We start from the raw sequence: 13,314 nt of genomic DNA, 5'->3' as shown, positions 1-13,314 counted from the left end.
ATATAGGTGAATGCATTTTGCACGTGAATTTGCAGCGTATGATTCTTTAAGTACATTTGATTTTAAGTAAAATGGACAGGATATTTAGAAACATATTGAATTGTCGAATATTTTGGAGGAAGAGCATGTTAACAGTTGCTCAGAAAACAGAAATTAAATATAATACTAAATGTGCAAGTCCATAACGTTAAAACACTAAAAAACATGGGCAATCCTAGTACAGTTTGGTAATTCAGCAACACTACTAATAAACTAAAGTAATACAAGGAAAATCAAAAATCGAGATACTTTATTAGTACATTCTTTTTAAAACAATCTGTCATTACTTAGGAAATAATAAGCATGTTTACAATTACCTATTTTCAGGGATTGTCTGCATCTATTAAGCGCAAACACTGATTGTCTTGACATTACATTTCTGCCACAGCATACAAAATGCCTCCCTTCACAGTGCCATTTTAGGTTGGGACCACGTAATAATGGTGCCAATTATATAATGGCTTCAATTATAGGAGCATTTTATAAAGCTCTTTTGAACCAGAATGCAGATTCTCTGTAACTAGAAATATTAAAGGCACATGAGTTAGAGCTTAAATAATCTACAAATCATCTTGATACTTCATTCCTTGACATTTTACAGATACCAACCAGGCATCTGTGACCCTTCAGACTCAGGATGCCCCAAAGAAAGGGACACAGAGTTTTCTGTCTGTAGTACCTAAGCTTTTCTTAAAACATGCATATGGTTAAGTTATGAAAGAAAGTATCCTTGTGGGCCAATCCAAATATTTTGGATATGAGTGCAACCTGAGTCTAATGCTTACCAAAGGTTTTCTATCTAAATAAGCTGCTGATGCCTGTAACAGTATGTTGAAGGACTTTAGTAAAGAAAAGAGGAAATCAGGGATATACAAATCAAATCCTGGAATCAGCAGGGAAACCTAAATGTATGAAAGACCTTTAATAGACATGGCTCCAACTGAGTAGTAGAAATAACAGAAGTGATGATCATGTACATGGAGAAACTTCCTCTCAGAAGCAGACAGAGAACAATTCTTTAGAATGCTTCTCAGGGGGAAAAGAGAAGTTTTGGATCAGAGGTCTTTCAACTTAGACTTATGAGTCAGTGTCTATAAAAAGTTTCACAGGTACCTACAATTCCACCTTCTCCAAACCAGGCAGTAGCTTTGTAGAAAGCTCATACTTCGGCTTGCCCAAGTACAAGTAGGCTTCTCAAAGCTTGATAATCTAATACAATTCTCTCTTCCCAAAGCCAAACATATTTTTGGTGACTTTAGAAAATAGGGAAGAAATTTACTAGGCACATACCACCTGCTGGGCTCTATCACCCATTACATCATCCTATTGCAATAAAGGACTATCTCTAAAAACCTCCTATAAATTGCTCACTTGCATTCTCAGCATGAAGACAGAAAACGTAAGTGAGCAAAAGCTTTTTTAATGCTGTTATCACCAGGTGAAAACTTATCTATCTAAATAAATTGCTGGATATTTCCCACATGTCCTCCCAGTATATATGCTGCCAATAAAAAGTTTGGGGCTAGTGAACACTCCTGGCCATCAAAAGTAGGAAGTTGTTTCATTGGCTTTTCTCTGTAGGTTAAACTATGGCCACAGAAAATTGTGCTCTGGATTGAATCATGAATGTACAGATATCTTTAAAGTGTCTCACTAATAGTCTTTTATCACATAAGGGTCATGTTACAGCTTGAATTGCACTGGAGAAGCATTTAGAGGGGCTATTTGCCAAGAAGCTTCTAGCAAATCATTTTTACAAATAGGACTCTACCCCTAACTGGAGTAGAGCATAAACAGCATTTCTGTTGGTAGAGCTGGCAAATTTTTGTGAGCTCTTCATTGATTTAGGATATATACCATATCCTTTCTTACTTAAATTCTTAGAAGAATCATTCTTTAGTTATTTATCTACCAAAACATGGAAAATTCAATAGAATCAGAGGGTCCTGTCACCAAATACATATGTGATTTGCAAAAGGTCAGATTCTGTATTTTCAAAATGTTTCTTGTGCTCTCTTATGCTTTCCATTTCATAACACAGCAACACCTCCTTCACAACGACTGGTGATCATGTTACCGATTTCTGTCCATGTATCTGAATGAGGGTTATAAACTTCAACTGAGTCCAAGGTACCTGGGGCCAAGAAATCATGGCTGGAAGATCGACCTCCAGAAACATACAGAAGCCCATTGACTGCCACAACACACATGCCTGCTCTGGGCACTTTCATTGAGGCAACTTCAACCCACTTTTCCTGGGTAAGAGAAAAAAAAAAGTGTCATAAAATGATAATAGAGAAAACTGCTGAGAAATCAAATACTCTGGTTCTTTTTGCACATTTAAATTCCAAACTTACAATTCAATTTGCCATAAAGTATGTAGAACTTTTTTTTTTGGTGGGGGGCGAGAGGGAGGTGGGGGTGAGGAAGATTGGCCCTGAGCCAACATCTGTGCCAATCTTCCTCTTTTTGTACGTGGGATGCCTCCACAATGTGGCTTGATGAGCAGTGTGTAGGTCGGCGCCTGGGATCTGAGCCCATGAACCCTGGGCCACCAAAGCATAGCATGCAAACTTAACCACCACGCCACTGGGCCAGCCCCAATATAGAATATTTGTAAATGAACTTTTGAGTACGTATAGACAAAGCAGTGAATTTAGAAGAAAATAACTGAAAAACATGTCTGTGATTAATTATAAATTATGATCAGGAGATAATCTAGAAATTTTATATAGGCAGGCATGCTGAGAAACTAGTTCTATGGTGTGTAAGTAGGTAATACAACCATGCGTGCGCGAGCATACACCACACACACATATACACAACACCCACATACACAACACAAACCCACAAAGCTCCAAGGAAAAAAACTTATATACAGAGTGCTTTTAAAATTCTTTAATATGCTAATGAGCCTTATAAATCTCCAAGAGAAACAACACTTGCCAAATTTATTTGACCATGGAATGCTTTTTACAAGGACCATCTAGTGGAGTTAGTGGTCTGCAAAATATATTTTCAGAAAGGTAGTATAGATTGGGGTTGGAGACTATAGCCTATTTTTGTAAGCCTACAAACTAAGAATGATCTTTCCATACTAAAAGGTTATTTTAAAAAACAAAAAAACACTATGCCAAAAAAAGAGATTGTATGTGGCCCAAAAGGCCTAAAATATTTACCATCTGGCCCTATAACAAAAAGTTTGCTAACTCCTATATACACTGTTCCCTGAAGAAACTTCAATAAGCTGCTATCGCCTAAATGACTCATAATGTCCTACTCCAGGGAAAATGTCTACACCCAGAAAACAGAAAAGCTAATAAAGCTTCTGAGAAATAATCAAGAGAGAAAAGAGCAAGTAGCCAGATTAAAAAAGAATCTGGAAATGATGAACAAAGCCTAAGAAATCATAAAAGGTAAACACTGATTATTTATCCATGCTAGAAAGTGAACTTTTTGAGGACAAGGACTTAATGAGCTTCATATCCTAGTACCCAGTATAGCACCAGCATATTATAAACAGCCAATTTATGTTTGCTGATCTGAACGTAAATGAAATTCTGAAACACTAAAACCAGGGACAATCCTTTGAAAATTGAAGCACAATATTACATTTGAAGGCTATTTGATTATCTGAAATTTGCAGAATCCATCACAAAGTTGGAATAGCTGAAAAAATACTCATTTTAAAAGACAGATATATTCACAAAAATATCCATAGCTGGTTAACATAAATTAGGATGTTGGCGTTATGTTTATCATTAGGGAGAATTAACCTTTGCTCCTCCTCACAAAATGGCTCTTGACATATTAAGGAAACCATGGGGCTCATCCCATAATGTTTATTTTTCATTTCTATCACTGTATTAGAACTACAGTTTGCTTTTTATCCTGAGTCATCTCAAAATAAACTCTGTAAAACCAGAAACAAGTTTTACACTATCTTTAGGGTTTGGTCTATAATGTAGGACTTTAGTAGATGGTAAATAACAATAATATTTCAGAATTATGCATGAAAAACCAAGGTAACTCATTACTAATAAGCACTTACTTTGGAATGAAAACCTATTCATTTCCAGTCTTATAGAAAAGTAAGCAACAGAAAATGCCCTCAGAGAGTTCACTTTGTATATTCCCAAATAAGATCATATAGAAGGTGAAAGGAATTTGAAATACCACCAAAGTTTGAAAGTTGTCAGAAATGAAAATCAAAATCACACTTTAAAACAAGACAAGGATTCCACTCTTGCCACTTCTATTCAACACTGTACTGGAGGTCCCAACCAGGGCAATTAGGAAAGAAAATGAAATAAAAGGCATCTAGATTAGAAGAGAAAAAGTAAAATGATCTTTATTTATAGATGACATTATCTTGTATACAGAAAATCCTAAGGAATCCCCAAAAATCTATTAGAGTATGAGTGCTGCAAGGGTTCAGGATATAAGATCAATAGACAAAAATCAATTGAACTTCTATATAGTAGCAATGAAAAATATGAACATGAAATTTAAAAATTCAACTTACAATAGCATCAAAAGGAATACAATACTTGGCAATAAATTTAACCAACAAACTGCAAGGAACTGAAAACTATAAAACATTGTTGACACAAACTGAAGAAGACCAAAATAGATGGAAAGACATTCCATGTTCAAGATAAAAAGACATAATATTGCTAAGATGGTAATACTCCCCAAATTGATCTCAGATTTAATGTAATCCCTATCAAAACTCAGCTGGCTTCTTTGTAGAAACTGACAAACTCATCCTAAAATTCATATAGAATTCAAAGGACACAGAATAGCCAAACCAACTTTTAAAAAGAAGTACAAAGTTGGAGGACCCACAATTTCTGATTTAGAAACTTAATACAAAGCTACAGTAACTAAGACAGTGTGGTCCCGGCATAAGGATAGATATGTAGTAAATGAATGGAATTTAGAGTCCAGAAATAAGCCCTCACATTTATGGTCAAGTGATTTCTAACAGAGGCTCCAAGATAATCCAATGGGAAAGAATAGTCTTTTCAACAAATGGTACTGGGGCAACTGGTTTACCTACCTGTCAAAGAATGAAGGTGAATCCCTACTCCAAACCATATACAAAAATTAACTAAAAAGTAATCAAAGACCTAGAAATAAATCTAAAACTATAAAATTCTTTGGAAAAAGCATAGGCATAAATCTTCATGACCTTGGATTAAGCAATGGTTTCTTAGTTTTGACACCAAATGCACAAGTGACAAAAGAAAAAATAAACTTGACATCAAAATTAAAAACTTTTGTGCTTCTAAGGATACCATAAAGAAAGTAAAGAAAACCACAGAATGGGAGAAAATTTTTGTAAATCATATATCTTACAAAGGACTTGCATTTAGAATAGAGAACTCTTACGAAAATTCAATACTAAAAAGACAATCCAGGGCCCAGCCCCGTGGCCGAGTGGTTAAGTTCACGTGCTCCACTTCAGCGGCCCAGGGTTTTGCCGGTTCAGCTCCAGGGCGTGGACCTAGCACCACTCATCAGGCCATGCGAGGCGGCATCCCACCTGCCACAACTAGAAGGACCCACAAGTAAAATATACAACTATGTATCGGGGGTTCTTTGGGGAGAAGAAGGAAAAATAAAATCTTTTTTTAAAAAAAAAAAGACAATCCATTTTAAACTGGACAAAACAAATAGATTTTTCCTCAAACAAGATATAAAATAAACAACAAGCACATGAAAAGATGCTTAACATCATTAACCATCAGGGAAATATGAATCAAAACCACAATGAGATACCAATTCACACCTATGAAGACAGCTATAATCAAAAAGAGGGGCTGGCCCCATGGCCGAGCGGTTGAGTTGGTGCACTCCACTTCGGCAGCCCAGGGTTTCACCAGTTCGGATGCTGGGCACGGACATGGCACTGCACATCAAGCCATGCTGAGGCGGCATCCCACATGCCATAACTAGAAGGACCCACAACTAAAAATATACAACTATGTACCAGGGGGCTTTGGGGAGAAAAAGGAAAAACAAAATCTTTAAAGAAATCTTTAAAAAAAAAAGAGAGAGAGAAATAAGGGGCCAGCCTGTGGCATAGTGGTTAAGTTTGGTATGCTCTGCTTTGGCAGCCTAGGTTCACGGGTTAGGATCCCGGGTGTGGACTTACACCACTTGTCAGCCATGCTGTGCTGGTGACCCATATATAAAATGGAGGAAGACTGGCACAGATGTTAGCTCAGGGCTAACCTTCCTCAAGCAAAAAAATGAAGATTGGCACCAAATGTTAGCTCAGGTCTAATCTTCCTTGGCAAAATAAATAAATAAATAAATAATAACATAATAACAAGCATTGGATGTGGAGAAATTGGAACCCTCATAGACTGCCAGTGGTTATGTAAAATGGTGTAGCCACTTTAGAAAACTATCTGGCAGTCCCCAAAAAGGTTAAACATAGAGTTACCATATGATCCAGCAATTCCACTCCTAGGTATATACTGAAGAGAAATGAAAACATATGTTGACACAAAAATGTGTACATGAATGTTCACAGCAGCATTGCTCATAATAGCCAAAAAGTTAAAACAACTCAAATGTTTGGTGTGTCAATTATATCTCAATAAAACTATTTCTAGCATAATTTAGTCAACCCAGTAACTGAGGGCATGAAAAAAACATTAGGGAGCTCATATGGGCAATAACAGGATGGGTAATACGCAGAGGTGGCAGATGAAGAAGACAACTGGTGTGGTAGGGAGATTTGTTTCATTTAACAAATTAGTAAATTGAATGAACAAGTAAGTAAATATATTGAGAACAACGGGAATCAAATTTTAATTGACAGAGAAGGTATTTACAAACATGGAAAGGGGAAAGGCCTGAAAGAATCTGATATGTTGTACTGGAATTGGAACTATCATTATGAACTGACGGTTTTATAACATACATGCACAGATATAGAAATACTTATAAATGAATATGTGTGTGAAAATATACACACATATTCATACATATTTCCTAGCTCTGTTTACTCAGAATGCCTAGAAGCAGCAATACCCCAGTAGCAATAAAGTACTCTGAGTGTCTAGATCTTCGTTTTTAAATACTGTCCTTCAGTAAGAGGAGCTGGAGCTTCTTGGAGAAATGGCTGATTCCAGGGCTGGAGCAGAGATCTCTGTACAAGATGAGCCTGAAAGATTTTATTATGCTAGAAAGTAAAGAAATGTTCAATGAATAATGGAAACATGTCTAAAGGATACAGGAGGGATTTCCACTTTCAGCCATGATAGAGTAACTGTTACCAAACTTACCCTCCTACCATAAAAACTTAGACACTGGACAAAACATATTAAACAAAGTTCTCAGACAGTGGACAACAGGCAATGTGAAACTGTGATCCCTGAGAAAAAGAACCAAACAAGGTGAGCTCCATGGTTGTCCAGGCTTTCTGCCTGGAGGGGCTTTCTGCACAACAGTACAGGGAAGGGGATCCCAAGCAAGGCATGACAGTCAGCTGATTTAGGAGACAGAGATCAGAGTTTAGAGAGGTTGAAGCAGCTGAGATTTGCAAGGAAGAGTGCCAGAGGATAGAGGTCCCCTTGTGTCTTTGGTGGAATACCACTAATCTGGGTACACATAAAGTGAGACTCCATGAGAAGAGGCAAAGAACAACTAATGGGAGGATGTGACACAATAAAAATATATATTTGGTCTCTGACTCCAGTTCCTGACACAGAGTTCCTAAATTCCTTGGAATTTCCTGGGTGATAGGAGTGTCTTTTGTTCTAATGAGGCAACTCTTAGTGGGCTGCTGAATAGGTGTCAGGTTACTAGAAAGACTAAACCAGGATTAGAAGCTTAGAACTTTCAGCTCCACCCCCTATCATTCCAGGAGGGGAGTGGGGCTGGAGGTTGAATTAATTGATCATGCCTACATGATGAAGCCACCATAAAAATCCCTAAACTATGGGGTTTGGACAGCTTCCAGGTTGGTGAACACATGCATGTGCCAGAAGAGTGTTGTACCCCAAACTCCTCAGCGACAGGAGCTCCTACACTTGAGACCCTTCTGGACCTCACCCTATGTACCTCTTTATCTTAGGTACTTATTTGTGTCCGGCTACTTATTTGTGTCCTTTATAATATCCTTTATAATAAACCAGTAATAGTAAGTAAAGTGTTTCCCTGAGCTCTGTGAGTCGTTATAGCAAATTATTGAACCTGAGGAAGGGATCATGGGAATCCCTGATTTGGAGCCAAGTCAGACAATGTAACCAAGTCAGTGGTTAACCTGAGGACCCACTACTTGAGACTGGTGTCTAAAGTTGGGGGCAGTCTTGTGGGACTGAACCTTTAACCTGTGGAGTAGTTAGTGTCAGAATTGAACTGACTTGTAGGAAACTTAGTTGGTGTCCATGGAGAATTAGAGAACAACAAACCCACATGTTTGTTGTCAAAAATATTTTAAGTAGAGAAGAAGTTTTCCTTTAGAGTTATAAGCTGGACAATTTTCAGAGCTCACAAAGGGCTGGATGATAGTCTAGTTCTTTTTTTTTTTTCCCTTCTTCTCTCCAAAGTCCCCCAGCACATAGTTGTATATTCTAGTTGTAGGTCCTTCTGTCTCTGCTATGTGGGACACTGCCACAGCATGGCTTGATGAGTGGTGTTAGGTCCATGCCCAGGATCCAAACCGGTGAAACCCTGGGCTGCCGAAGTGGAGCTCATGAACTTAACCACTCAGCCATGTGGCCGGCCCCTGATATACTAGTTCTGACCAGCAAAAGTGAAGAGACCTTGTTGAACAGCTAGGATATTCAGTTGAGACTCAAGAAAGGTCATGCTTTAGTGGTAAGGCTAAACTAGACCTAAAGGAAAAGCTACTCTAGATGTTCCCTACAAAGCTTACAAACAAGTCTCAAAAGAATCAATCTATTTACAAATACTTTAACTACTTACCAAAACTAAACTCTTCTTAAAGGAAGAAAACAAAATCCAAATACTCAGCAACATAACATTCACAATGTCCAGCATCTAATCAAAAGCTACTAGAAATATGGAAAGCAGGAAAAATGTGACCTAAACCAGGAAGGAAAAATTTCAACAGACAGATCCAAAAATGATGGAATTAGCAGATAAGGACTTTAAAAGATATTACAAATATGTTCAATAATCTAAAGGAAAACATGAACACAATGAAGAGAGAAATGGAAGACATAAAAAAACCAAAAAGATCTTCTAGAAGTAAAAAACATAATATCTGAAATGAAAAATTCCCTAAATGGGATTAGACACTGCAAATTAGAAGTTTAGACACTGTAGAAGATGAATGAACTTGAAGACATAGCAAGAGAAACTATCCAAACAAGCATGGAGAATAAAGTTTCAGTTACACAGGATGAATCCATTTTGGAGATCTAATATACAACATGGTGACTATAGTTAATAATACTGTATTGTATACTTGAAATTTGCTAAGAAAGCAGATCTTAAGTGCTCTCATCACAGACAAAAAAAGGAAAAGGGAACTATGTGAGGTGATGGATATGTTAATTAGCTTGATTGTGGTAATCATTTTATAATGTATCAAAACATCACATTGTACACATTAAATATACACAATTTTTTTAAATTGAGGTAAAATTAGTATATAACATTATATAAGTTTTAGGTGTACATCATTATAATTTGACATCTGTATACACTACAAAGTGATCACCACCAAAAGTCTAGTTATCGTCTGTCACTATACACTTGACCCCCCTTCACCCATTTTGTCCACCCCCAACCCCCTTCCCCTCTAGTAACCACAAATCTGTTCTCTATATCTATGAGTTTGTTTCTGTTTTGTTTTGTTTGTTCATTTGTTTTATTTCTTTTTGGATTCCACATGAGTGAAATCATAGTGTTTGTTTTTCTCTATCTGACTGATTTTACTTAGCCTAATACCCTCAAGGTCCATCCATGTTGTCGCCAATGGCAAGATTTCATTCATTTTTTATGGCTGAGTAGTATTCCATTGTGTATATAGAACCACATCTTTATCCTTTCATCCATCAATGGATACTTAGGTTGTTTTCGTATCTTGGCTACTGTAAACAATGATGCAGTGAACACAGGGATGCCTACATCTTTTTGAATTAGTGTATTTGTATTCTTCAGATAGATATACAGAAGTGGAATAGCTGGATCATATGGTAGTTTTTAATTTTGTGAGGAATCTCCACACTGTTTTCCATAGTGGCAGCACTAAATATATACAATTTTTGTCAATTATACCTCAATAAAGCTGAAAAACAAAAACAAACTGAAGCACAGAGAGAGAAAAAAGATGGGAAAAAAATTAACAGAGTCTCAGTGACCTGTGGAACAATATCAAGTGGTCTTACATGCATATTATTGGAGTCCTAGAAAGAGAGGAGGAGAATATTTGAAGAAATATGGCTGAAAATATTCCAATTTGATGGAAGCTATAATCCCACAGATTCAAGTTCAATCAATTCCAAGCAGGTCAAACACAAAACTCCAACAAGACACACCATAATCAAATTACTGGAAAACCACAATAAAGAAAAAATCTTAAAAGCTGCCAAAGAAAAAAACGACACATTATATACATGACTACAAGAATGACTACTGAACTTCCCATCAGAAACAAAGCAAGAAGATAATTAAACATCTCCTTTAAGGTGATGGGGGAAAAAACCACAACCTAAAATTCTATACTCAGCAAAATACCTTTCAAAAATGAAGGTGGAAAAAAAGTTTCAGAAAATGAAAGCTAAGAGAATCATTGCCAGCAGACTAGCACTAAAAGAAATATTAAGGAAGTTCCTTAGGCTAAGAGAAAATGCTATGAGATAGAAACTTAGTTCTACACAACAGAATGAATAGAACTAGAAATGGTAAATATATGCATAATTATGAAATGTTTTCTCATTAAAAATTTATTTTAAATATAACTGACTAAGCAAATATAACAACATTGTATTGTAGCGTTTACAACTTATATAGAAATAAAATGTACAATAGCACAAAGGATGGGAGGAGGAAATGAAAATATGTTTTTCTAAGTTTCTTACATGAAAAGTGAAGTGGTATGATATTATTTGAAAGGAGACGATACATTAAAAACATTAAAAACTATATAATGTAAATACATATATTATATAATGTAAATGACCACTAAAAAAAGGTGAAGAGATATAGTTAATTGAACAATAAAAGAGGTAAAATAGAATACTAAAACAATCAACATAAAGGCAGAAAAGAGGGAAAAAAAGTATCAAAGAATGGATTGTACAAATAGAAAAACAGCAAAACAGGAGAATAAAAACCAACCATGTCTTTAATTACATTACATATAAATAGTAAAAACTCTGAAGACTTCATTTGAAAGTCAGAGATTGTCAAATTGGGTTAAAAAACAGACCACAACTATATGTTATCTTACAAGAGGTACAGTTTTTAAAGATGTAGATAGATTTAAAGTAGAAGGAAAGAAAAAGATATATGATGTAAATACTAATCAAAAGATAGCTTGACTACATTAATGGTTATATTAATATCAGACAAAGTAGACTTCAGAATAAAGAATATTACCAGAGACAAAGAAAACTTTTCATGACTATAAAAAAAATTAATTCATCAAGAAGACATAATCATCTCAATATATACACACTTAATAACAGAGATTTAAAACATGTGAAGCAAGACCCCTGACAGAAATGAAAGGAGAAACAGACAAATTCATAATTACAGATGCAGATTTCAACACTTCTTTCTTAATAATTCACACAAGAATAGGACAAGTTGGAAAGACTAGGGGAAGCTTGAACAATACTAACCAACTTGACCTAATTGACATTATAGAACACTACACTCAACAACAGCCGAATACAAATTCTTTTCAGGTGCACATGAAACATTTGCCAAGACATAAATCATACAAAATATGCTCTTTCATCACAATGGAATTAAATTATAAATCAATAACACAAAGATATCTGGAAAATCTCCAAATATTTGGAAATTAAATAACATACTTCTAACAACCCATTGGTCAAAGAGGCAATTAACAGGAAAACAATAAGATATTTTGAAATAAATGCTAATTAAAACACAACATATCAAAGTGTGTGTGATGTGGTTAAAGCAGTGCTTGAAAACAACTTATAACTTTAAAGGTTTACATCATAGAAAAAGAAAGGTCTAAAATGAATCATCTAAGCTTCCACTGTAAGAATCTAAAAAAAGAAGAGCAAATTAAACCCAAAACAAATAGAAGAAAAAAAGAGGAACAGAAATTAATGAAATAGAAGATGGATAATCAAAGAAAAAAATCAATGACACCAAAAGTTGGTTCTTTGAAAAGAAAAAAGAGATAAAAACCTACAAATGATCAATATCATGAATGAAAGAATGCACATCACTACAGATCTTACAGACATTAAAAGAATAACAGGATACTAAATATTTGAAATCATCCAACCTACCTCTTCAAAGGAATATTTTTCTACAGTATGAAGAGCATCTTGTGTCTCATTCCACCCGCCAACAGAATAGATGCAGTCATTGAGTGCAGCCACTCCAAGATATGCTCTCCTGGTTCCCATTGGAGGAAGTGGAGACCAACGCTTAGAAAGTGGATCATAAACTTCAAAAGAACGAAGCTCTATTCCTTCATTGTTGATGCCCCCAATTACGTAAATTAAACCTGGAAATGGAATATTTTTGCTCAGATGCTATAGAAAATAGGATATAAATAATTATAAAAAGTAATAGTTGTGATTTCAGTTTGCTATGTCAATGTTATATTTAATGTAGGGCTTACAATATTCTTTAAGAGAGAAAATCAACTTCTGTCTAGTTTATCACGGCTCATATTTAAGCATGTCACAAAGAATTAGTGGTATGAATTTAAAGTGCCATTGAATTTTCAAAGAACTTAATGATGCTATAACAAAATAATTTGTTAGGCAAGGATTTCCCATCTTACTGTCTGCATGATGATCTCAAGTTCCAGATCCATCACTGCCAAATATAGGTAAAAAAGGAAAGGGAAAAGGATTTTTCCCCCTAAAAAATTTCATGCTCTTAAACCAGGAATGACATGGCCATATTTGATGACAGCCTACCTGTTGCTCAGATGGACATAAAATAAAGTAGAAAACTGAATTTAAATTAGAATAGTTATATGGCTAGATTAAGGTATCAGGATCAATTACTAGAGTACAATAGAATGTAGTTCACAGGCATTTCCTTATTAAATTTGATTTGAAAACACTG

At 35.5% G+C, this 13,314-nt stretch overlaps 1 protein-coding gene across 4 annotated transcripts in view; it reads right to left on the bottom strand.

Moving 5' to 3' along the window:
• Positions 1–272: 272 nt before the first annotated feature.
• IPP (intracisternal A particle-promoted polypeptide) overlaps positions 273–13,314 on the bottom strand; it is a 39,891-nt gene continuing 26,849 nt past the window's right edge. For all 4 annotated transcript variants that reach the window (XM_046661934.1, XM_046661936.1, XM_046661933.1 and 1 more), the window contains 2 exons: positions 12,522–12,742; positions 273–2,294 (listed from right to left, as the gene is read on the bottom strand). In XM_046661934.1, the coding sequence (XP_046517890.1) occupies positions 2,070–2,294; positions 12,522–12,742 (446 nt within the window). In that variant the 3' untranslated portion in view covers positions 273–2,069. The remainder of the gene's footprint in view (positions 2,295–12,521; positions 12,743–13,314) is intronic.

Source organism: Equus quagga, chromosome 5 (genome assembly GCF_021613505.1).
Source record: "Equus quagga isolate Etosha38 chromosome 5, UCLA_HA_Equagga_1.0, whole genome shotgun sequence".
Taxonomy (NCBI): Eukaryota; Metazoa; Chordata; class Mammalia; order Perissodactyla; family Equidae; genus Equus; species Equus quagga.
Note: the sequence above shows the minus strand (reverse complement) of the source record. Positions and strands in the feature narration are given on the sequence as shown.